The sequence below is a fragment of the Balearica regulorum genome, chromosome 2, assembly GCF_011004875.1.
Source record: "Balearica regulorum gibbericeps isolate bBalReg1 chromosome 2, bBalReg1.pri, whole genome shotgun sequence".
Taxonomy (NCBI): Eukaryota; Metazoa; Chordata; class Aves; order Gruiformes; family Gruidae; genus Balearica; species Balearica regulorum.
The window spans coordinates 61,588,077-61,614,690 of record NC_046185.1 but is presented as its reverse complement, the minus strand read 5'-3'; the positions used below and the strand labels follow the sequence as shown (position 1 = coordinate 61,614,690).

At 36.6% G+C, this 26,614-nt stretch overlaps 1 protein-coding gene and 1 long non-coding RNA gene across 2 annotated transcripts in view; one reads left to right on the top strand and one right to left on the bottom strand.

The window, feature by feature from the left end:
• Positions 1 to 26,614, top strand: part of LOC142600411 (uncharacterized) — a 70,924-nt gene that overhangs the window by 8,362 nt on the left and 35,948 nt on the right. The gene's annotated exons all lie outside the window — the stretch shown is intronic.
• Positions 19,933 to 26,614, bottom strand: part of CCDC102B (coiled-coil domain containing 102B) — a 188,768-nt gene continuing 182,086 nt past the window's right edge. Inside the window, exon 6 of the mRNA XM_075744533.1 lies at positions 19,933 to 25,034. Within this exon, the coding sequence (XP_075600648.1) occupies positions 24,945 to 25,034 (90 nt within the window). The 3' untranslated portion in view covers positions 19,933 to 24,944. The remainder of the gene's footprint in view (positions 25,035 to 26,614) is intronic.

The window sequence follows — 26,614 nt, the reverse complement described above, 5'->3', positions numbered from 1 at the left end:
GCATGGCATAGCACCCATGGAATGTCACCCATTGGATCATGTCGCCGCTGTTTGCCAATGTCATGTCTACAGCAGGTCAAAAATGTCAAGTAAACATTTTGCTCTCCATATGGCATTTTACTTTCCTGTTGCCTGATACTTTCCAAGAGAAAATGGCAGATCTAAACAAGGCATTACCATAAGTATCATTCACAAGTATGAAGTACTGGTGTGGTACCAAGCATACATTGAAAATTAGCAACAGAACCCAAACAGATACTTACCAGTGACTCTTCCTCCAAAAGCCCTACTGTAAAATTGACATGGTGATGTCAGAGCTTTAAGCAGTCCTCTTTTGCAGCTGAAGAAGTAACAGTTAGAAATGATAAGGGAATTTAGACTAATGGAGAGACAAACATATCCGCAGAGAATTTCCTTTGAGGTCATTGGAGCTACTCCAAGATTGATTTTTTTCTCACTGTCTGTGAAATGAAAAAACATAGCTCTGTGTGTGACAATGAGAGAAGTAATCACTAATTACAGAAAGGAACTATATAAGGGCATCGGGTGAAAGAGAGAATGGGAGCAGATCGTAAGGAAGAAGTTAGAGGAGACAGATGTTGAATATGAGAGGTTTAATTCCTCATCATGTCTATCTGGTCTACACTGCTGGCCAGAGTAAACTGTATGAAATAGGAACCATATGAAAAAAGGTGCTCTATATGTTAACTTCCCATTCTGGAGCTTCATGGTAGCCAACAATGCAATTATATCATTAAGAGACTTTAAAAAAAACACAACCTTATGCTGAAACATCTCTCCACGACATATATTTTTCTTAGTTATGCTCAGAGGAAGATTATATAAAAAAATATGCCTGCAAGCATTGAAATATATTGCTATTTTAATCTGTATTCCATATAGTCAGAAACAATGTCAGCTGCAGAAATCTTTAAAGATGCAATTGTGACATGATGAAGCCAGCCAGATGAATTTTTAAGTGTTAATTATTAAACAATATAACAATATGATGCTTTAGTTCTACAAGCTTTTTAATGTTTCTTTTTTTTAGATATCTACCACCATCTCATTTTGAATATTTTCATAAATATATATCTCTAAGTAAGAATATGATAAATAAATGAAGAAATGAAGGATTCTAAATTATCAAAACCAGAGTCCAAGTCTAAAATATTACTCTTTCAATTTTTTGCTTGTTTGTTTGCTTGTTTTTGTTAAGTTCAATTTTGAGCCTGTTTCCTCCTAACAATTTCTGATTTGGAAAGCACAGGGAAAGACTGTAAGAAGAAGCTATGTTTCAGGTAAAAACATGATACATTTTTCACATATATTTGTCACTTCATCTCTTTGAAACAGCTTTCAATGCATGTTGAATAATGTTAGGGCAGTGAACCATGAATGGCCTTCCTGCAATGAAGACAGGTTTTCCTAACAGTGCATTAGATTCATTCTGACATAAAATGTCTTTTATTCTCGGATATTTCATGATGGTACAGAAATACTTGGGAGAGAATGGTCACAAGCATGCTTCCTTTGATGGCAAGATGAAATAATAACCACAGTAATTTAATAAATAATGCTATACAGTACTCTGACCTACATCTCAGTTAACAGCGACACACAGCATTATTTAGACAAAGAGGCTGAAGATTAGGGAACTGTACATGATCCCTAGGTTGAGCTAGAGAAAAGGGGAAAGTAAATATCAGAGAAATAACTAGCAAAAGAAAAAGCAGGAGAGTTTCTTTTAGGACGCTGAGTTGGGATAATGGTTCAGGAAATGTGAGGTGAGAGTGGCCTTCTTTGACACAGCATGGCTGTAGACAGATTTGAACATTAGGTTTCTGACAGGGAAATAACTGGAGAGTTTCTGTGCCATATTTGTTAGAGCTGCAAGTCAGAGAACAGAAGCCTTCAAATAAGTGCTAATTGAGTGAAAGGGATGTTTTGTATTAGCACTTTTGTGAAATGAAAGTTTTGCCCCACAGGGCAAAACGTAATCAGCATCTTTCACAATCAGGACCACTCTTTCTTTGCCTAGCACTATCTATCATGTTTGCTATTGATCACTCTTTCAGGGAAGGAATAGCAATGGCAATCTAACATCCTACCTTACAACATCTAGGAGGTAAACTGATGGCTTGACAGAATTAAAGCATAATTTAGGCCTATATTCTGTAGAGACTCCCTGGCTTGGCACTGCATTCCCTTTGTTCCTGTAAAATATGGATGTAAATTTTTACTACTCTAAGTAGGTAGTATAATTAACATAGAACAGAATTCAGACTATCTAACCTTAAACACCCAACAGGCCAGAGGCTTCTTTCTAGAGGATGATTCAGAGGACTTAAGCTAGAAAATTCTCCTCTTAGGTTTCACATACCCCTAACTCATGATATTCATTCCAGGAAAGGTAGAAAGTTTATGCAATAGTTAAGCAGATATTATGAGGTTGATATATCTGGATCCAAAAGAATGCATTTCCATTGTTGCAGCACACATGGAAAAAGAAAGAGATCAGGATAAGTGATATTTAACAAATATTGCTTCAATAATTCCAAAAAGTCAGAAAAGGCTTAAATCATACTTAAAGTTTGTAGAATGACTAAAAATGTTCATGAATTGGCTCATGGGCCATCTGGTTTCTAATCAGGGAGAATGAGAAGGTATCTTTTTTGTCATGCTTTAAAATGCCTATACAAAAGATGAACATCCAGGAAAACAAGAAGTAAATATTTATAAATTCAAATGCATCTTTTCCTCACTAATATCTATGAATCACCTTTGTTATGTTTCCCTTAATGAAAATCCATGTTGTTAGACAACAGTTTTTTCAAAGACTTCAATCTTTGACCAATTTCTTATTTTGCCAGTAGCTAAAGTGCTTTTCTTTGGTTTTCCACCAGTTGCAGTGTCAAAAGAAACACTGACCTAAATGAGTGTTGGTGGTCACCATTGTCTTTAAGTTGCAAGCAGAATTAACTAATGTGAAAGAGATAGAAGGTTGAGAGACGATTCTTCCCCTAGTTGGACAGTGGGAAGAGGTTGCCTTTCTTGACAGCCGATTACATATATAGAGGCGTAAGAAGCAACTGAGCCTATAAGGTTTGGTTATTATATTTCCTCATTCATAAGGTTGTTGTCTTCTTTTGCTCTGATGTTTTCTTTTTTATCCCATACTGCTACAAGGGATGCAATTATCTGCAGAAATCATAGAATCATAGAATGGTTTGGGTTGGAAGGGACCTCAAAGATCATCTAGTTCCAGCCCCCCTGCTATGGGCAGGGACACCCTCCACTAGACCATGTTGCCCAAAGCCATCCAACCTGGTCTTAAACACATCCAGGAAATAGCTTTCAATAGCAAATGTATTGGATAAAATTCAATTTCATGAAGAATTAAAAATTCATCTAAAATTAAATTTCTCTAAATCAAACTGCAACAGAAAGGAAGTACCTGCTACAATTTAGCAATGTGTAAGTAGCAGTTTATAAGCACATTTACAAATGATAGGTGTAGATCTTAATTGCACACTTCCTAATTACAACTGTGAAAGATTAATCACACATCTCAGTATATATTCCTCAAACTGCCATTTTTAAAGAGACTGAGAAACACAGCAACTCATTTTCAGACTGGTCATGTTCATAAACAGGATGTTCCTCTGGATTTCCACTGTGAACGTCTGTACAACATGTATTCTCAGAGGACACTTAGCATTCACCAACTTCAGGAATTACTTTCAAAACTACTGTCTTTTGAAATGCTGCTGGAAGAATCAATAATGCTAATATTCTTTACATCTTTACTTAATGAATTGTTGTTTGCAGAACTTAGAGCTTTCAAACATTTATTTTTTCTTCTAGATTTGGAAACATATTTTGTTTAACGAGAGGTCAAAGAGCTGAGGCCAGCCCAAGAAGTCTCATATTCTCAAAGTAAATAGGGAGGATAGTGCATTTCTTTTTCTCCATAAATAATTCTATTTTAAAAAAAAAATAAATAGTGATAGGCAAAATAACCAGATCCTGTAATTTCTTTTCATGGTTTAAGATGTACAGAAATTGAGGGGGGAAAAAAAGCAGTTTGACTACCGAGTTATTAATATAGTGAGAAAATGTCTTGCCACATATCAGATCTTTTTCCCATTTACACTACTGGAATGAAATCCACATAGAGAATTATGTCCTTAAAAGGACCTGTTCACAGAGAGCACGGAAAATGGAGAAAGATTATGATAATACAAAAGAAATTTTGTGGTCTAGAGGTTTCCATTGGATACAAGAGAAACATTTCTTAGATCAATTCCTATGATGTTTAGTCATTCTTCAGTTAATAGTCATCACATTATGTCCCCAGGAATACTTAAGAGAATTTTTGGGAACTCAAGTAATAACTAAGCTCTTTACTAAAGGTAGGTAATGCAAGTTTGCTTGGTATCTCTATGTTGGCATCTTAAGATCTCAGGGGGAAAAACATTTGTATGCAGTATTTTCAAGAGGCAATACACACTAGTACAATCTTTGTTCCTTTGTTCTTTGATGAAAAGGAACAAAAAGGTAAGATTTTTTTAAAATGGTACTTCTTAATCAGGGAGATACATATTGCATGCTAGAAAACAACAACAACAACAAACCCCAAACAGACTCTACACTTTGCTGCATTTTTAAAACCATTGAAATAGAGGTAGCAGGATATAAACTGTTCCCATATGTTTATGCCAATAAAAAATGTGAAAATCCTAGGAGAATTATCTGCAGAATCTCCTTCATTTTAAGAGAATGTATGAAAGCAATATGTCATCATTTTTGCACTGAGACATCTATTTCATGCTGCACAAAGTCAATTGTCATAAATGGGAATCCGTATGTGAAGTCATGCCTTTCTGACACTGACCAAATCTCCTAATCTCCTGTTGTTCAGCAAGTTTTAGAACTGTGGAATTCAGATTGTTCAGCTTACTGGACCTTATCAAAATTAATTTTATATTTCTATCTATCTATAACAGAAACAAGCAAGACCATGACTTAACTAAACAAATGACCTGAAATAGACCTGGCATAACACATCTGAGAAAGGGCAGAGTTATAAATGAAATTGATTTGGTCTTTCTAGCAGTTTCAAGGGACTGAAGCAGTCTTCACAATTAGTACTATTTAAAAAATCTTTTTAAGAAACAATAAACTGATAATTACTAGGGAAGGTTAAATCAGATAGCGAGCTGAAAAATACCACAAATATTGGCCTTATGCAGTCTACAAGGAATTTCCTGAATATACAGAATTCACCTGAATATCTGCTAAAAGAAGCTCTCATTATTCTATGTCTCTCAGGAATGATCATTTTAACAGTGAAACCTTGCCATCAGTTTAATCATATTTAATTCATGTAGCAGAGACAGTGGAATAGAGCAATGCCTCCTGCTTCCTGCCTTGAAAATGCTATCCCTCTAAAAGAGGTCATTCGCAGTGCAGAGAGGGAAACATTGAGTTCTGACTTAAGAAGCAGGTTTCAAGCATCTCATGTGTTCATGCCAAAAGTAAGTGAGGAATATCAATATGTCTCCAATGGCCTTGGGAGTTAAAAGAGAATTATATTACAAAAGCTTAATGTAAATGGGGCTTCATACACATTACTGTAATGGAGAAATACTAGATTACTGCAGCTGAAGACATGTTCCACAAATGAATGTAGCACGTGAAACACAAATCAATTATCCATGTCCTCTTAAATCCTAGAAGCTTGAGAATATTTCAGAAATCAATCTAGGATCAGCTCCTTCTCTCTGGAGAGACTGATTTCCTATCAGGGGAATGCTGAACTCTAATAGAAGGTGAAAAGGATATAATACCATCTTTCTCCCTGATTTATGGCTTTAGCATTAAATAAAACAGATAACAGTGTAGGATTACTGGCACTTCCATATTGCTGTTTTCAGCATGCTTCCAGTGGAGGTTTGGCCTGGGGGATGCCCAGGGTGCCCCCAGGCGTTGCCCTGGCCCTGACCGGGGGGAAGACCGAATGCGGCTCTGAGGGCAAGGGAGCGTAGGCACCTGGCTGCAAGTGGTGCCACCCCATTTGGCCTCAAAACCCTGTGCAGGTGGCCCCTGGCCTGTTATATTTAGAGACATGTTACTTTGTGACTATTTATCAGCCACCGAGAGAGTGTATAACTGAAAGATGCTGTGCAGCACGCCGTACCTGCATCCTCACCACGTGACTGCGATAAACACCCTGCAGGCTGCCCAAACCTGCAGAAAACCATGCTCATGTGTATCAGGGTGTGTGTCAGGCTAGAAGCCATGCTTAGGAATTTAGGGGTACTGTGCCTAGGAAAGGAGGTTTGCAGGCTTGCTTGCTCTCTGACGAGGATGATAAACTTGGTCTCAAAATACTGCCGAGCTGTGCCCTAGATATACCTTTATTCTAAAGTAGTTTGCCAGATTTTCTGGAGGATATGCTATTAATGATTCCTGAAAGATAAGGTTATGATGTGATTATTAGATTCGATTTGCCTAAAGTGCAGTTGGAATCCCTAGGGCATGTTAATATTTGTAGTCGGGTCAGTCTGTAAGTCAAGTCACTCATTTCTTTTTAGCATATGTGTTTTCAATCCTTTTTAAGAATTATTCTACCTCAGGGTTTCTGCTGCTAAACAAATCTAAAGGAATACATATGGTTTTTATTCTGCTTTTAGATTTTTTTTCCCATCTTTTCTGTTAAAGGAAGACTCCTGCTTGTCCTAGCCAGGACATATCTACCCACTACATTAAATGAGAGGAAATAGATGAAGCTATTTACACATAGAGATTTTCAAGTATAGTAATGCCACAATAAGAACTAAATTGAGTCCAAAGAAAGCTGGAAGAAATCACTCTGCAATGATTTTGCATTGGCCATGAATCTAGAACAAAAATACTTCTTCTCTTTTTCCTTGAACTTTGAGGAAATCAGACATGATTTAGGACTCAGACTGTGGCTGCCTCTCTGGATTACTGTTTAAAAAAAACAATACATTTTGCTTAACTACCCATATTTTTGTAACAATAAGCAATGTTTTCCTAACACTGCAGTTCTTTGTGTTTTCTTGGTTATGTTCCAAACCCTGATAGGCCATAGGTTTTTGATATGCCAGCTGGATTCAAGTTATTAAGTTTTATAGGACAGGGACTTGGAAACTCTTTATTCGCTGTGAATCAAAACATAAAAAAGTAAGCAAGCTTCTCCAATGATCATTTGCACTTTCTGTACACATATTAATAAAGGTAAAATCTGACTAATAAGTTATTATTTCCACGAGGAACAACTTTGTGAACTTAAAGTCAATTCACAACTTTTACTACACAGTACTGAATAAAAAATCTATTGTGTGGCTAGTTTGCTAGTATTGATTTGGGCTTGAGATATATTCTCATTCACTCTATTGCACCTCCACTATATGTGATTTATGGTAATGTCTATTTTCTATTGCTTTCTGCATCTATGACTCCCAAACTATTCCATGAATTCCCACTGGTTTTGAAGGTTAAAATAGGTTTTTAATGCTGAGTTGAGACGACTATTTATATGTTTCTGGAGGAGAATCTATTCCTGCTGTGTCAATTCGTAAGCAAGATATGAAGTATGTCTGCTTTAAAAAACATTGCTACGTACACAGAAAGGGAAGCTTACAGCTGGAAATCAAAGCAGGACTGACAATGCATGGGAATCCTGTTTCAGGAAACACCTGTGTGGCCCAGGTATGTGCGGACTGTACTCCACCTGTACTTCTGTGAGACTTACCCATGAGTTTAAGTATCTGTAATGATGAGGCTTCCTTAAAAGGGAGCCCAAATAGCTAACATGAGCACACTACTCAGAGTCCATTAAAAGATGTCTAGGATTTTAAAATTCATAGTTCTCATAGAAACAAGAGTAAAAAAAATAATTTCATAGCACATCATAATCTTTCCATCAATCTATGTCCTATCAATATTCTGCAGATGTTAAACACCTCTCTTTTACTGTCTCGCTGGTTTCATAGGTTACAAATAAATAAAACAGGGTCAGATTTGAGATGGTACCACAATTATGGTGTCCAATTGTGTCGTGGTTACAGCCTGTTGTGACTGCATGCTCAGTCATTGGCGTGGTACTTCATACAGCTCTGGCCAATATCAGGTGGCATTCTGCGGTGGGCTGCCCAAATAGAGTTTGGCACAAATAGAACGTGACAAGGACCATTCCACAGAAGCAGTTTTGATGTTGCCCACTTCTTTGGGGGAGAAGAGAGCACAGGCATGTGAAGGTGAGCTAGGCTATGCCACTTTGATCTCAGAGCCAGTGAACAGTTCTCGACGTCCTTTATTTACCACTATAGTCTTAGCCCCAGGGACCAACGAATGATCGCCATCTTTGCAGAGAAGAGATCTGTGGGCTCCTCAAATGCTAATAAAGCCTTTCTTTCAAGTTTCTAATTGATTAGTGAAAATATAACCATCTATGGTTTCATGGATGTTTTGTAGCCAGCATAAGAAGTTCAGGTCTCAATGACATGTCCTACTACTTTCAATACAACTGTTGGTAGCTACATGTTACAGATCCATAAAGTGAAAATAAAATGTGATCATAATTACAACAATGCTATCACTTAAAGATAATTTGGTAAAAAATGAGTTTTTCTGAGGATTTTTATAACGCTGCGGAGCTTGGAAAATGACATATGTTAGGCTGCACTTCCCTAACATGTAAAGTGAACATATTTTTGCCAAAGGGGAGGTGTACTGAATGAAAAAGGTAATGTTTGAAGAAATACAAGTGTGAAAATTAATTTAGATTTTGAATTGAGCAGTGACACTGGTGTCAAAAAGGAAGGATATGTATTTGTATCAATGATACTTTAAAATGTTATGCAATAATCAAATTTACTCCATTGTGATAAATTCCTGTTTGCCAATTAAGAAAGGAACACTGTGCCAAAAAGCAGACTAATTCCTTATATAAAGTGAAGATGATACGAATAATTACCAGATTTGGCCAGAAAAGGAGAATTCTATTTCATTAAAAATTGTAAGTTTAGAAAATAAGTTATTTTCTGGGGAGTGGGGGGAAGAGAAGGTGTCCTGAGAAAAGCCCATAGTAAGAATGTAGCTCAAGGCCTGGTGCTTACGGCTGTCATCTACTTTGTGCATGGCTGAGGTCCAGCACCTATTGTGTAGGTAACATGCAGAACATTTCAATGAATAAGCATATGTTCAACAACTCCCAGAGAGCACCAACTGTTTTAGCTGTTGTTCCCACGAAGAGATCAATTCTTCTGCTGTTGTCTAAGAAGCAAAATGTCAATTTGCTGTTGGGCAAGATTGAGTTGATTGTACTTTACACCTGTGGAATGAAGACACAGAAGATAAAATCATTAAGGCAACTCTTTCCTATAGACAGCCCTATAAGGTTGTTGGAGGGACAGAATTCAGGCCTCTAGTGTTTCCAGTCACTTACTTAAAAAATTATTTGAATAATATGTATTTGAAAGCTATGTTTGTCAATGGAGAAACTGAGTGTTGTGGAGTTAGTTAAGTCTGAATCTGTGGGTTATTTCAAAGCATAGAAACACCATAACATGTCATCAACCTTCCTCTCTTCAACGATTGAGAATAGCCTCTGCAATATCTCATGAATTCCATTGTCCCACTGTGACAGGCAGCAAGCCTCTTCTGTCTCTATGAAATGGCAGGATTTCTCCAGAGTTCACCCTGCAGCCAGGGCGCAGGGGTGGTACAACACACCATTGCCAGCACTGCTCGACCCGATGTCAACAACTGCGGGCTGAGCTGGTGGTGGCAGAGCCAGTTGTTTGCTGGGTCTGACGATTAATCCTCATCTGAGATTCAGGGGCACTTCGAGTGTCTCACAAAACTATTTCATGCAGTCTGCAAAGTCAGGCAAACAATTTACTTCTTAAATCCCAAAGGGTGCAGGATTTCAGAGACTGTAGTCACAGGTCCCTTCTAGTTAACAGGCTTATACTACCACACTTTCCCCTCACTTGGGTATAATTTACTATTATCACTATTTCTACAAGTTTAGATACGGTATTTCTTAAATACCTTGGAGAACAGGCATCGTGGAACAGTGTGATTGATGCTTGCATTAGATTATTGCAGTGGGAACACACTGTACAGCGTGCAGCCCAGTTGATGGATAACTGCAGTCATTCGATCACTTTCTATCATTTCTAATACATCAGGCTAAGCTCACACATTAGACTCCAGAAGGTCTTGCAGTCCACATTTCCATCCCTGTTCTAACACCATGTAATATATAATACAAATATTTCAATTTAAATAATTTTTAACTTTAATGAAATCATTGCGTCACTGACCTTGTAACATATCAGGACCTCACAAGAAAGGCTAGGGACTTTGTTCTAGTTGTGAACATAAATCTTGCATAGTCAATTTATGGCCACATGGTATGATGCTGCTATTGTTGTGTGGCCTATATAGTTGCTTTCTCCCACATCTAAATTTTATTTTCCTGAACTCTGGCAACCAGAATGATATGTAGCTTTCCAGATACAGTGTCCTCTTATTACTACTTCCTCTACTAACAGCAAAGTGCTTCTGAAACCTGCTGGCAGCTTCCTTGCCCTTCTTATTTTAGACTGTGTATGTCAAAAGATTTAGGAGAAATGTGATTAGTTTCTAATTACACAAATTTGGATTTTATACTGCTGCAATTCTTTCCATTTGTATTACTTAAAGTCACTGGGCTGGACAGTTCTATTTCATATCTATATGATATGCCAGTTATGTTTTGTTCGGACAATACTGGTTTTGTCAGCAGTTTTATAAGTATACCCTAGGTTTTGTGCCAAAACCATTAATGAACCTATAAAACAATATAGATCACAAAGCCAGTATTAGAAATCTATTAATAAGTGATTTTAAATCTCATTTGACATTATCTCAAATCAGTAAACATTAGTAAAAAAAAAAAGATTCTTCAAAACCATACATTTCAATGAAAACATTTATGAATTTAATAGTTATGCATCTGATAAACTTTAAAAACATCTGATTATTAGAATTAGTTTAAACTAATCTTTCAGCAACTTTTACTAATTCAGATATCAGTAAGATTTCTTTTTTTTTTTCAGTAAAAATCATTGTCAGCAAAGATGTTTTTGATTGGCTTTAGAGGGTGAACTTGTTAAAAAAAAATAATAAATCCAATCATTCTTTTTTCTTCATTACCCTAATCATATCTGAGAAAATACATCCAGCTTATTCATATATTGTCACTTCTGAAAGTGGAAAATGTCTTCAAAAAGCCACAATTAAAATCAAACAAAAAAAAAATAAAAATGGGAAGAGTGATATTTTTTAAAAGAAATCCTGAAAAAACCCAGATCATCCACCCATGGTAACTATTATTTTCAAATGTTGAATAGCAAAAACATGAGAAATATTTTTAATAGAACTTAAATTATATCCCATGGAATTGGAAAAGGTTATCTTTCTTGTTAGACTTGGTAAACAGCCTAACTATGTACAGTATGGAATTCTGGAAACGTGTCCCTATCACCTACTTTCTTCCTCAAGTTCATGCATTCTGCCACACAATGTTTGAAAACTGTTTGAAGAAGATTTAAACTAATGAGTCCCAATATACTGCGTAGTGTAAGGATGAAAAGGCTATTATACTTCTGCTTTTATCATTTTATGGGCAATTTTTGTAGCATATTTGCTTATGTTACTGCTTATGTATTTATAATTATCTTATAGCTCTTATATTTAAATCTTATATTTTAGTTATTGCAAACCCTGATCATAAAGAAAAGCATTCTTTGGGTGAAATTTGCGTTCTTCCTTTTGAACATTTCTGCCTTTACCTGCATTAACCATTTCTGTTTTCCTACCTCTTTTTCTTATCTCTTCATCATTTGATCATGTTCTCTAATTTTTTCTTCACTTTGGGCACTTTTCTTCAAATATATATGACTTGAGGAAGAAAAGTAGGACACACAAATATTTTCCTTGAATGATAAACAGCAAGGATGATACATTTAACATGCACTTTGAGTAGTTGTCTTAATATCCATGTATTTTTACATCTTTTAAAAAAGTTGCTACAGAACTTTGTAACCAAATCTAAAACAGTTTAATTCTGTTTTGCTAACTGATGTCAAACCTAAAGATAAGTATGTAGCAAAGGAAAAATTTGTATTTTAGGTTATGTGTTTCTACACACACACGTGCGCTGCAGTTCTAAAGGTTTTATTCCACATTTCTCATTGATGGAAGCTTTCCATGAGTAAGGACAGAGGCTGATAGGAGTTTTGTGAATATAACAGATATAGATCTTCCTTTACATTTAGATTCAGATGCATTCATTTAACCTTATTAAGTTCATTAAGCCTCTTGCCATCAGTGCCTTAAATCATGCTAAATGCATTCAATCTCTAGGATTGCATGGTACACACTGGTTGCTGGAAAAGGAGGTGACCCAATCTGTTTCATATATTTCAAATATATTTGTATCTCTAACAAGCTCTCAGTTCTTTCCTACTCATCATCAAAATGTTATTCTGGACTGCAGTGTTACAGTGCTATGATCCATGAGTTAACAAATTATTGTCTCTTTAGCACTTGTCTTTCTTCCCCGTGTCATGCATTTGGCCAGGTAGCTTTGATGTACGTTGGAAAAAGACCGCATTCCTGTACCACTTCCTTATGATCTTCTGTATTTGCATGCAACAACACTTACTTGCTTTTTAAATTCAATATAAATATATTGGGAAAATAATTTTCAGTGAAAATGTTAAGTCAATAATAGTCTTAAATCTAAATGTTTAGGACAGAGAATATGGAATCTCTAGCTATAAGAAAACAATAGAAGCTGTGAACTACACACTATAATGTTCCCATTCAGCAAAAAATATCCTTCCTATCATTTCCTCCTGGGTATAAAGCTTTCCCTTTTGTGTTATACCTTTTCTAGCTTGAATAAGAAGACCATTAACTAACAATTAGTGGAGTATTTTATATTAAAACTATTTTCTGATTTGTTTTTGCTAAATGCACAAATGTTTTCATAATGTATGACATGTTATACGTATCTTACACAGACTCCAAATCAATACACTACATTAGTTTGATATGCTTAAACTAATAGCTTAGATGGTTACTGCGTCAAAGCTTATTGAAGACCCTTTCATTTCAAAATATTATAGGGCCAGTTTACTTTTGGACAAATCATTGAAATATACTCACTCAAAAGTGCTTCAGCAATTGTGCTGTAAAAAATAAATATTTAGCGAGAAAAGACTATCTTTCGACCTGTAGCATCTACTTTTTACTGTCTGAAAATTAGTTAGGAGTAAAAAATTAGGCTTTCCTTTCCTTGTCACTCCCAGAGGGCACTGTCTAAAGAAAATAGTTAAATCTTCAACAGCCTTTTTCTATGGGTGAAATGTTTTACTATGGGAAGTCAGGCCTGAAGAAATGGCAATTAAAGAGCACTTTGAGTTATACTGTGCATTAGTTCTAAAGCAAAATGGAGCCATTCTTTCCCTTTGGGATCAGTTTCAAGAGAGTGATACCCATAACAGTGAGAGATTTTTTTTCCACATTGTATTGACAGTAGTTTTTAGTCATCCCTTTTCGTGTGTCTCTTACACCTATCCTGATTTTCATGTTTAGAAACCAGCATACATAGAGATATAGGAAAGGGGAACTGGCTTAGGCAGAAGTTACTTTTTAATTTTTTTTTTCCTCTACCATTCTGAATTTCTCTCTTTCTTTCAGAGTCTGAATACTCCATTTAAGACTTTGAACTATATTTCTTGCCATTTAACAGCAACATGCAAGTCTTGCTAGCTGTAATTATAAAGTTATTTTTTACTTTTGAATAGTGTAGTACGTAGTGTTATGAAGAAAAATGAATTTGTATAGTATTGCAGGTGGAACTGAGATACACATAGTCACATGAATTTATTATTTGTTTTATAAACTAAATTTGTTTCTAAAATTTGTTTTTCTAAAAAGAAAAAATATTGACATAATTAGAATAGAAATTATGGATGCTGTTAACTTTAAACACAAAAGAAGCTCTTTCTGTATCACTCAGATTAGTTTGCAAATAAATACCTAATAATACAATAAAGACACAGAAAAATTTCAAGTTTCTAGAAAAAACAAAACAAAACTAAACAAAAAACATATGGAAAACTTAATCTGATTTTCTTGTTCACATACGGTTGCTCAAAGTGTTATGTGGACACAAAGACAAACTACAATTCTAAGTTTTGAAGGAATAAACTTCCTCTTACTGAGACTGTTGAGAGGACTCAAGCATGAAGTTCATACTTCCACATATGCAAACAAAGTGAACAAATGAAAGAATGAAAAGAAAATTCGTAACTAAAATGTATCTTCATTATGATTTTTCATCAGTGTTGTATCTGATTTTTTTTTGATTTTTTTTTTCCTCAGAAGTATGGGGTGAAAGTAGAGTCTCCCTAATAAGATGTTTTCAGCTCTATGGACAATGTTTTCAGAATAAGATAAAGAACTACAGAGCAGTCACATTTATAGATTCTGGTTATATGTTTCAACCACATATATTTTTAAACAAATTTTAAATACACAAGACTTCCAAGATCTATCCAACTCATAGGGTTCCCTTTTCCCCTGAATCCATTAAAAGACTCTCATCCAACATATAATTAAAAAATATTTTCTATTTTCCCTCTGATGTAGGTTGGAATGTAGATTGATGCAAACTGTGAGAATTTTAGTGGCCTGAATTAATAAAAATTGAACATTTAATCTATTATCGTTGAGGACCCTGGTGATTTTCAGCTTTTAGCTCCCAGCTAGCTAGAACCTGCCAAGTTATATGTGTAGTCCTCATTCTCATTGAAGAGAGTCCTGTTTATGTTCCAAAAATGCTCCTGCATTTTCTCATGCATTTTAACATTTTTCTTTTAATCCACAATATGCAGAAAAGTGTCTCTGTGACAAACATACATGAAGAAAAGCAGTAACAGCAGATTTACAGAGCTACCAAGCCATAAAATGTGGTTATTAACCTTACTACACTTCCAGCTTAACTTGTTCTTCTTTTTAAAAAAATGCGTATCGAGGTGTATTCTGATCATGACAAACAATCAAATTTTGACCCTAGGAATTTACAATAAGTTTAAAGATATCATGTTTTCCCTTAATATATCTGAAACACTCAATCTTTTTCATATTCAGTATTTTCTAAGTTAGTTCTGCTGCTTACATATTACATGATACAAGGTTTGAATAATGAGATAAAGCAAAGTCAGTATTGTAAATCACAATGAAGCAAAACCAAAAGGTTGACACTGTGCCTTTTGATGGAAGAATGTGCAAGTGTGTGTTGGGTTTGTGTGGCAAGGTTTTGGCAGTGGGTGGGGGCATGGGCTATAGGTGTGGCTCCTGTGAGGAGCTTCTAGAAGCTTCCACAGTGTCTGACAGAGCCAATGCCAGCCAGCTCCAAGACGGACCCGCCGCTGGCCAAGGCCAAGCCAATCAGCGCCTCTGTGATAACATAGTTAAGAAGGTGGGAAGTTTTTTTACATCCGGAGGGGGAAGTGCGGAGATGTAACATCAAGGTCAGTGCAGGAGGAGGGGGGAGGAGGAGGCGCTCCAGACACCGGAGCAGAGATCCCCCTGCAGCCCGTGGTGAAGACCATGGTGAAGCAGGCTGTTCCCCTGCAGCCCATGGAGGGAGAATGAGGGGGTGTAGAGATTCCACCTGCAGCCCGTGGAGGACCCTACGCTGGAGCAGGTGGAGGTACCCGAGGGAGGCTGTGGCCTGTGGGAAGCCCGGGCTGAAGCAAGTCCCTGGCCAGACCGGTAGACCCGTGGAGAGGGGAGACCACACCAGGGGAGGTTTTGGTGGCAGGACTTGTGACCCTGTGGGAGACCCATGCTGGAACAGTTTTCTCCTAAAGGTCTGCACCCCATGGAAGAGACCACGCCGGAGCAGTTCGGGAAGGACTGTAGCCCGTGGGAGAGACTCCATTTTGGAGCAGGGGAGCGATGAGAGGAGTCCTCCCCCCGAGGACAACGAAGCGGAGAAACAATGTGCGCTGCACTGACCGCAACCCCCATCCCCCCATTCCCCCCCCTGTGCCGCTGAGGGGGGCGGAGTTTGAAGCCGGGAGTGAAGTTGAGCCCGGGAAGGGGGGAGGGGTGGGGGGAGGTGTTTTAAGGCTTGATGTTACTTGGTTTTTTTTTTTTCATTGCTCTATTCTGTTTAGTAATAAATTAGATGAATCCCTTTTTCTAAGTTCAGTTTGTTTTGCTCGTGATGATAATTAGCTCTCCCTGTCCTTATCTCGACCCGAGCCTTTTGTTAACTTCTCCTCCCCATCACGCTGGGGAAGGAGTGAGTGAGCGGCCGCGTGGCGCTCAGCTGCCGGCTGGGCCTAAACCACGTCAAAGTGATATCTAATATTTCCCCAAAAGAAGTTCCAGATATTACTTGCTGATGACAGCAAATTTCATCTTACGTTGCTTTGGACTGCACAAAGTGCATCTATTTGTAGAACTGATAGAACTACTGTGAGCATCTTTGCATGTTGTGAAATTTTTGAAAAAAAATCTGAAATTTAATGAAAAAATATAATTTACATTAAAAATTAAAGAAAAAATAAAGGCTAGAAATTATTAAAAAAAAAAAATCCAAACCCAGAACTCTGTAACATTATTACCTCCATGGCTACATAGTACATCTCTAGAATTTTATAAATAGATATTCCTGAACTGTCTTATACAAATAGAAAAGGGTTCCAAAACTTGATTCATCAGAAATAAACCAAGATTGTTAAAATATATACCAGTACATGGCACATAGTTGACCATAAAGGAGATAGTATAAGTTAACATACACTAAAAATACAATTTTGTTAAACACAGGAATGTTTTTTAACTTAACTGTTCAGCAAAATAATGATTTTCCGGATTTTAAAATTTGTTAAAAACAGTATATTAAAATTTGCAGAGACTGCAAAGTTTTTTCCTATAAACAAAGCAAAAGGATGAGTAGAATAACTGCAGTGAGCAGCGAAAAGCTCAAAATGCTCAAGTGCCCTATTTACATGGCAGCAAGCTGAGAAGAAGATCAAAGGCAGAAAGTGATGAAGAGGAGAAAGAGAAAGGGTTCACAATTACAATGCTTATTAAAAATAAAGTAAAGTTGCTTAACACTAGAAAAGACAATACATACTGAAAAAATAGCGTTTAAATTTTTGTTCAGTTTTCTATTTTGTTTCGGCTGTGTTTGATAACCTGGTGCTATGAAATTGAAACTTTGAGATGCTTATACGGCAATTTTGGATAGATTCCTTTAACTATCCAGAATCCTATGCTGTTCCATGCAGAGTATTTAAAAAGGATTATGATAATTGATTTTTCAGTTTGGCAGCCAAACTGAGGAAAAAATACTTCAAAGAAAAAAAAAAAAAAAAGAAAGTAACCTTTCCTTACCAGAAGAAAACTGGTTCTGGCTCTCTCCAAGAAGATTTTTCTACTTTCTAGTGGAGTGCTTTTATCTCACAGCTATCGAGCAATACTTAGCAAGATAATGGCATTATAAAAAGAGGTATCCTCAACTGTTCTTTCTGGATCTATCTCACTTTGAGTAAAATACTCATTTCTTAAGCATTAGACATATCTCTCATTAGAGAATATTTGTAGTTATGTAAGGGCAGAGAAAAACATACGATTTTATCTAGCATGCCTATGCCAGGGTTGAATGAAACTGCTAGAAAAGTCTGAAGCTCTAGAAAAAAAGTAACCCATCACATAATATAACCTTTCCTTCAACCTATACATGTTAACTCATAAGTTATACAGAGTGGCTTTATTTTTATTAACAGAATGGAAACCAACAGTATGTTTTTCGAACACAATTGTAATTTACTAGTAATAAACTAGGAAAGCTTTTTCTATGGTTGTTGATCCAGTTGTGTCATTCTTTACTCCTGACTTCTCACTGCTAATTAGGGTAATGAATGACAGTATCGGAAAGAGGTCTTATCAACCATAGAGAAGTATAGTAATTTTGACTACCTTGGAACAGTTCACTATACTGCAGCACAGCCAGGGTTGTATTGGATAATTCATGTAGCCCAAAAAGAATTGATACAATGGTTTACAAGAGATCACAACTATTGAATAATGGTAGCACAAATCTGCTTAATTAAGACAATGGGGTAAGCTGACTCTAACTTATATTTTATCCACTGTTCACATTACTCCAGAAAGAAATGTTTTACTATTGGAATAAAGACACTTGTATTGCATTTTTGTGGCAAAATATTAGTAATGGGAATGGGGCAGCAGAGGGGGCTTTTGTGAGAAAACACCAGAAGCTGCCCCCATGTCAGACAGGGCCAGTTCCAGACAGCTCCTGAACAGACCTGCCACTGGCCAAAGCTGAGCCTATCAGTGGTGCTGGTCACTCCTCTTTTATAACGTATTTAAGAAAGGGTAAAAATGCTGCACAGCAACTGTGAGAGAGAGGAACGAGAAAAATGTGGGCGAAACAGCCCTGCAGTCACCAAGGCCAGAGAAGGAGGGGGGGGAGGAGGTGCTCCAGGCACTGGAGCAGAAGTTCTCTTGCAGCCCCTGGAGAGGACTGTGGTGAAGCCCATGCTGTAGCAGGTAGATGTGCCCTGAAAGAAGCTGCAGCCCCTGCAGAGGAGGCCACGCAAGAGTAGTTTTCTGGCAGGAGCTGCAGACCATTGGGAATCCACAGTGGAGTGATCTGTTCCCAAAGGACCATGCCCCATGGGAAGGACCTACTCTGGAGTAGTTCATGAAGGGTTGTATCCCATGGGAGGGACCCCACACTGCAGCAGGGGAACAATGTGATGAGGAAGGAGTGGCAGAGAGGAGCTGTTATGGACTGACCGCAACCCCCATTCCCTGTGCACCGGTGCTGCTCGAAGGGAGGAGGTAGAGGAGTCAGGAGTGAAGGAGTGAAGTTGAGCCTTGGAAGAAGTGGGGTGGGGTGGGGAGGGGGGGGGGGAAGTCTTGCTTTTTATTTCTCACTATCCTACTCTGTTATTAATTGGCAATAAATTAAACTTTCCCAAGTCAAATCTGTTTTACCCGTGACAGTAATTAGTAAGCACTCAGTCCTTATCTTGATTCTCAAGCTCTTTCATCTTATTTTCTCTCTCCTCCTGTGGAGAAAGAGGAGTGAGAGCGGCTTGGTGGGCACCTGGCAGTCAGTCAACCCACAACAACACTGCAAGAAGAGTCTGATCAATGATTATTTATACCTAGTTACAGGTAAGCTTTCATAAGCTATTTAGGTTGGAAACCAAACATTGTTCTATTAAATGTAGCAAAACCTTTAACCTTCCTATTCCACTCAATATGATTTTATAACAATATATCTGGCAATACATAATAAGACAAAATAAGATGCAGAATTACCATACAGCAAGGAAAGAACAAAATATGTGATTAATCATATGAATTTATAATCATGTCAAAAAACTTTTGGGTTTCTTTTGTTTGTTTGTTTGTTCTTAAAGATGGATGTTTCAAAATACATGTCTAAGATACATCAAAAGACATTAAAGATACTGTGCTTCTTTTTTTTCTTTTAAGGGTAGACACCTCAAAATTTCAGACTCTTCCTTCTGATTTGTTTTCTTAGAGAATTACCATGGCATTAAGTACTCCACACAATATTTTTTTTTTTTTTTTTTCTCTGAGAGAGACTTCTATGTTTTCATTGAGCTCTAATCAATCCAACAGAACATTAGGGAATAACTACAGTCGCCTCCGGAAATACGCTGCCATTTCAAAACTCTCAAAGCTGTACTTCTTAAATTCTGTTTGTGGATACCAATACAGTAGTGCGATGTGTAATGAGCAACTATGTTGAATCTATTTGTATTTTTATTGATTATCTGACTGGAAGAAAAGCATTCGTTTATTAACAGAAATATAGTCTATTGTATGTGTATCATAGCATTTTGTTCAGTTAATGAGATTAGCAAATCCACTTTTATCTTCTGATGAGTTCACTGATTGACGGTATGCTAATAGTTCTTCATTTTAGATTGTCTTACAAAGAAAATCCCTAAAGCTTAAATGATAAGTTGCATGGCTTTGTTTGTCCTTTTCTTATCTGCATTTTCTTCCTTTCAATTTTTAATAACCCTAAGAATTATTTTATCCAATCTTAGCATATGCAGTTATTCATGGCCCTTTTCTAATTACAATCAATTGGCCTCTGAAATGGCATTGCCTGGAAAATATTCTATTCATGATTAAACTAGCAACTGAATCACATTTGCAGTCTAACATAGTTATATTTGCTGAACATATTGAGAATATCCCTTGAAATTAGTGTTTGAGTTTTAGATCATTTTGATTTAGATTGTACAAAAATATCAATATACCTTTTTTGGTTTCAGTGGAATAAAATTGCTTACTTTCTTCCTGAAGTCATGTGATAAAAAGTCTTTAATAGTAAAAAGCATCCAAGAATCTTTATTGTTTCTGAGGAATATTTTTATATTTAGTATTGGAGGATTTTTTTTTCCCTTAAAATGAGGAAAATAGACTTGGGTTACTCTGAGATAATCCTTCAATTGTGGTAAGATTTAGGCATGGAGGTCATGGAGACAGTAGGACTTGGGGAATAAATGTGTAGAGATTTCAGTAGGAAAACAGTCACCAGTTTTAATGAAACACTGATAACTCACACCCTCCTGGAGGCAGAGCTCATGACTAGTCATTATCTTCTTCATAGCTATTCTCTACTGTTTATCACTGAACAGTGGAATAAGAACACATTGTTTTGGCACGTATCTTGAAAAGTGTTTACAAAAGTACTGTAGAGGGAGATCGAGACGTCTCTCAGAAAAGTAGCGCTTTATTTAGGAAAAAGGAAGCATAACACAGTGTTATCCACTGTTTCCCTATCAACTACGAGATGACCACCAGAGCACATATATCATTCTTTCCTCTCTTTCTGCATTTGTACCAATAAAATAGTATACACTTCTATGGTATTAAACAAGGTTTAATGGAACTTGCCAGTTGTGAAAATTATTTGTAGGTCTTTCTGTTATTGTGTTTATAATCAGTTTGTAAAACTGATCCACATAAAACATCCATGCTATTTGTCATCCTAAAAATGAAAACAAAAAAGACTAGATTTTGTGAAGTTTTTCTAGAGGCAATCCACTTTTCTAGGCACCACTCATATCATTCTCTCTAAGAGGTGAAGAACAGCTCAGTGATTTGCAACTAGATTTAGGGTTAGGAGTTTTACTGACTTTCCCATATTTATCCTTAGTGATTTTGAGCCAGTCACTTCTGCACAAATCCGTGTGTCTTCACTTCCCACGTGTAAAATGTGAAGAGGAATGCATGGGAATTCTGTTATAAGGCAAATATCACGGATGTATATTTAAGATCGGGAGACATTCTCGTATTATGATGAAAAGGTCATAAATTAACATATTCTGACGTTCTCAACTGCAGTCAGTGCAATCATGTATCGTCTTATTTTGACTTACTTTCAAGTGACTAGTTTATGGGTTTAATTCTTCACAGAGAACTCCGAATTTCTCTGTGTATATAGTTGCTGAAATATTTTATGTGCTTAATGGAAGTAGCTGATTTTTCTTTTACTCACAGAATGGGGAGAAATTATGAGAAATAAAAGCAACATGTGTGATCTATCACAGTCAAGCAACAAAACTTAAATAGCCATACTAAGAAGCACTTGAAATTAAAATATGAGCAATAAAGTGATTACCAAGAAGTGTGTGGGATAAATGTGAATATTAACTACCCCATCAGAAACTAATTTCCTCATGAGAAAGAAAAGATACTGTATTGATATACTGAAATATAAATTTTAAAATTAGCATCATCTGATGATGCTACCATGGCTTTTGGACTAGCCAGGTATGTCACACCTGCTGGGTATTATAATACAGTGAACATGTACTAAAGGTTTATATGGTAAAACTAGACAGAGCAGCAGAAACTAGCTTCTAACTGTTGATTTCCATCAATAGCCATGCTACACTACGAAGCTGTTAGCACATAAATGTTCTCCAGCACCAGTTAAACATTATTTGTTTTTCTTACATGTTTGAAGATACTGAGGGGGAAAGACAGAATCCTAGTTTCCCCAGTAACTCATAAAATTATTCAGCTTGATTTTTAGCAAGGCTGAAAAGAGACCCTGGAGCTTAAAGAGATTTTACCCAATTGCTGAAATCCTAGGGTTTTATCTCTAAAAGATCCATATTTCTAATGGCTTGTCAGAGAAAAAAAAAAAAGGGCGGGGGGGGGGGGGGGGGGACACGACACCCTGTCTCTAAAGCTTATCTAAATGATACAAGCTTTTATCAGTAAGCTGTTGTGTGGCATTACTGCATTTTCAAGTGCTTCAGTGTAACTATAGAAGCACATTTGGCTGTTACAGTGTTTGAAAATCAATAATTATGAACTTTCCATTTCTACTGTGCACATTGACATTTTCAATATGGCTACGTTGCACACTGGGGTGTCATGAAGATGCTGGCATACGAAAAGCAGATGGAGTTTTAGAGAAAGTCAGTGTGTCATTTCATAATGAATGGAACAAGGCCAGAGATCTTTTGTGTAACATAAAACCTTGAACCAGTAAGCTAAGCAAGGGAGGAAGTTTGGATTAAAAAAAAAAAAGTATTATGAATCTTATTTTCTTATCAATCCCTATAAGTTTTAAATGTTTACACTTCATTTAAAAATAAATGGTCTCACAGTATCGCTGTACCTTGTTGACAAACTCGTGTATCAGCTGCTGGCAACAGAGAAAGACAGCATCCCTTCATCATGTACCCCTTAGTGTATCCTAAGAGATAATGGCTGGGATTATGTCAGCATTTGAAAACATGAAAGAATGTTAAGAACAGAAGAAGGTAATCAAAACACATGTCCTCCTGTTTTAACATCCCATCTCCAGCAGTGGCCAAAAGCCGGTGCTTAGGGAAGGCTCTAAGACAGGTAAAGCCCGCTGGCTGATCCCAGCTTCCAACCACCTGCAGCTCAGGGAATTCCTGGGCAAAACATGATTCCTATGTAATTAATAACCTTTAATGTTTTCCGTTCATGAACTTGACCAACGTGCACTTGAATCTAAGCAAATTTTAACTGTACACACACCCTCTCTTCACAAAGCTTTCCATAGCTCAGTTACCAATTGTGGAAATAATTGCTTCTCTGTGTATGGTCCTAGGTAAATTACAAGAGAAATCAAGAGGACATTACACAATCTCTGAATCACGCTTAGAAGCAGATGAAATATGTTAGTGGCAGGAGAAATATTGTTGGATTTAAATACAACTAGAATGCTCTTGGAGCTGAGCAATTACAGCAAATTCACAGAATCTTTGTGAAAAGCATCTGCATATACTCATTAGCAACTCTATATTACAACGAGTAATACATTATAATTTGTATCTGACTTGATGGCTGAAGCTTGCTGGTTTTTTTATAGCTCAAGAATTTTCCAAAATTGTCAAAATTTGCTTTTGCAGTTCATCTTAATACATTCATGTTACTTCCTATGTGATATTTACAATTTTTACATGGACAATTAATTAATAAACTCAAATTTAAATAAAAATGTGATATATATACATTAAGATAAATTTGAGATACATTATTTCTATGTATTTCTATTGTGTTATAAGAAACACAAAAAGAAAGGGTACTTCTTTAATCTAAATTTATAAGTGGCTTCAGCAGGTATAATTTTCTTCTTAGTAGCTGGTATAGTGCTGTGTCTTGGATTCAGTATGAACATAATGTTGGTAACACATTGATGTTTTAGTTGTTGCTGAGCAGTGCTTACAATTAAGTCAAGGACTTTTCAGCTCGCAGACCCTGCCAGTGAGGAGGCACGAGCCTTCTGCTGGAGATGCACAAGAAGCTGGGAGGGGGCACAGCCAGGACAGCTGACCCAAACTGGCCAAAGGGGTATTCCATACCATATGATGTCATGCTCAGTATATAAATTGTGGAGAGTTGGCTGGGGAGGATCATGGCTTGGGAACTAGCTGGGCATTGGTCAGTGGGTGGTAAGGATTTGTGCTGTGCATCACTTGTTTTGTATAGTCTTTCTTCATTCTTCTCTTCCTTTTCTGACCTATTCAGCTGATTTTATCTCAACCCATGAGTTTTATCTTTTTTTTATTCTTTCCCTCATCCTACTGGGGGGGGGGGGTAGGTGGGGTGAGGGAGGCAGTGAGTGAATGGCTGTGTGGTTGTTTTAGCTGCCTGCCAGGTTAAACCACAACAATAAGTGACAATATTTGGGTATTTTAAATAAAATGTCTTTTCTTCTTTAAATATTACCTTTTTTCTTTTTTTTTTTTTTTTTTTTTTTTTTTTTTAAATGGAAGAAAGGTGTAATATGCATGCCACCCTGGTAGAACTGAGGAACAAAAGAAACAGAATTTTTTGCCCATTGCTGTATGAAATCAAAAAAGATAAGAGCAAGCAAGAAAGAAATTATTGACTTCCATTTCAGACTAATTGTCTTCCCAGGACTGATTGTAAACCTCTCTCCTACACCATGTACGTTTTGAAGTATTTGTTTCCCAAAAGTAAACTCTGGATCATGTTAATTAAAGTCTACCTTTTGCTTTAGAAGAAAGCAGTTAAGAAGACTGGACAGGAAGGACAGACATCTGTCCACAAAAATTCTAAGTTGGTACACAGACACTAGCATATTTTCCCCAGTTCTTATCGAAAAATCTGGGATACATAGAAACAATGAATACATATGTGTCTAGCATGCACTTCTTCAATGAAATTTTCCTGTAAGTTTTAATGCGGAACGTAAGTTCTTTGTCCTTGCTCTTTAATGTTAGCCTGTTTGATGATCTCCTGCACCTTCACTCATTGTCTTCGTAGAATCTCCAGCAACATAGAAGGAATTTTCTCTGGTCCCAAATCCTGAGTTCACTTTCTTCTGTTTCTTTACTCTGAAATGAAATTTTTTTAAAAAGTGTGACCACAACACTAAGGAAAAAAGCCACTTTAAGTTTAAAACAATTGCAGATCAAATTTCTTCCAAGGAAAAAGTTTCAGTAGGACACAGTAGAATTTAGATAAGAAAACCTTTTAGTACTGTTAACTCTATAGTACACATTGGATACTTTTTCAACAGATTCCTTAATAAAGAAGTATAGGGTTTCAGAGCAATTACTGTCTTTCACAGTGAGAAGTAGGCTACACTTGCTTGCCTTTCTTTTGATGACTAGGAGCTATTATTTATTGATTGACAGTTATGAACTGCAGTACTGCTATTCAAGATACATTTAAAGTACTTACCTATAACTCATGAGTCTTTTTATTGAAAGAAGGGAATGTGTAGAATAGTGAAAAAGATCAAAGATATCATCTCAAACCTCTCACTTGACAGAATCTACCCGCTGGTCCAGCATAATGTCTTCATATTGCATTAATGGCAATAGGGAGAGATTATTTACAAAAAAATAATCATAAGATTACTATTAAAACATAATAATGCTAAAAGTATATTAGTTTTAATAAATCTTAGTTTGATAAATCACATTTTCAATAACACTGTGCAGCAGAACAAGAACATCCACTCAAGCTGGGCACCAGAAGCAGGCTATTATACTCTCTGGAATTCAGAGCACAGTGAACAGGCATTCAGTAGCTCTGCACAGAACAACACAGGTTTATCAAGATTTATGAGCTCAAGTATTGCCCAAAGTAGCTACACTACAAACTGACCCACGAAGAGCACATGTAAGAGTGAATAAATCCTGGCAGATCTAAATTGTTTCTGTATATTACTAGTTTTTATCTCATTCATGGTTAATTGAAAATTTCCTGTGCTTTAAGCACAGGAGAATCTCCAATTCTCTCCATGTTACCTTCATGTACCTTCACTGAAATCCTATCACAAACCACAGTGCAACTACTGTTCTTCTTGTCTTTTTTATATATCTTGAACAGGTTTTCAGAGAAAGGAATTCACAAACCCATTGCTTTAGTCTTGACTCTGGGAGCCTAAAAGTCTTGTGAACAATGTCTGAACAAGTCAAGGAACCTGAGAGTTTTTAGCAAACTGTGGAACACAGTGGTCTCTGGTTCTTCATAGCTGTAACGCAATTCCTAGCAGTGTGAATGAGTCAGTCAGGTCATTATGCATACAAATTAATCTAATATGTGTATTATTTAGAAAACAAGTTAGCCCATTATGTTCTTAGGAAAACGTAGCATCACTTATCAAAATCACCCTGGGATCAGTAAGCTGCCAAAGTATAAAAGCCTTTGTGCTAGCCCAACAATGTCATTGCTTACAGTTGTCATAGACCCCATGATGCTCCTGTCTACTGATGAACATGCCCACTAATCATTCCAGATACAGACTGATTGCCAAGCCCTACACCAGTAAGAATCAATAAGCTGCCAAATTCTTCACCCTGCTGGATACACAAGACTGGATTGATCAGAAACTTAGTTATTGTTACTGAAATTCACTGGAAATTTTTTGATACAGATGGCTATTTCCTTTTTAATTACTTTAATG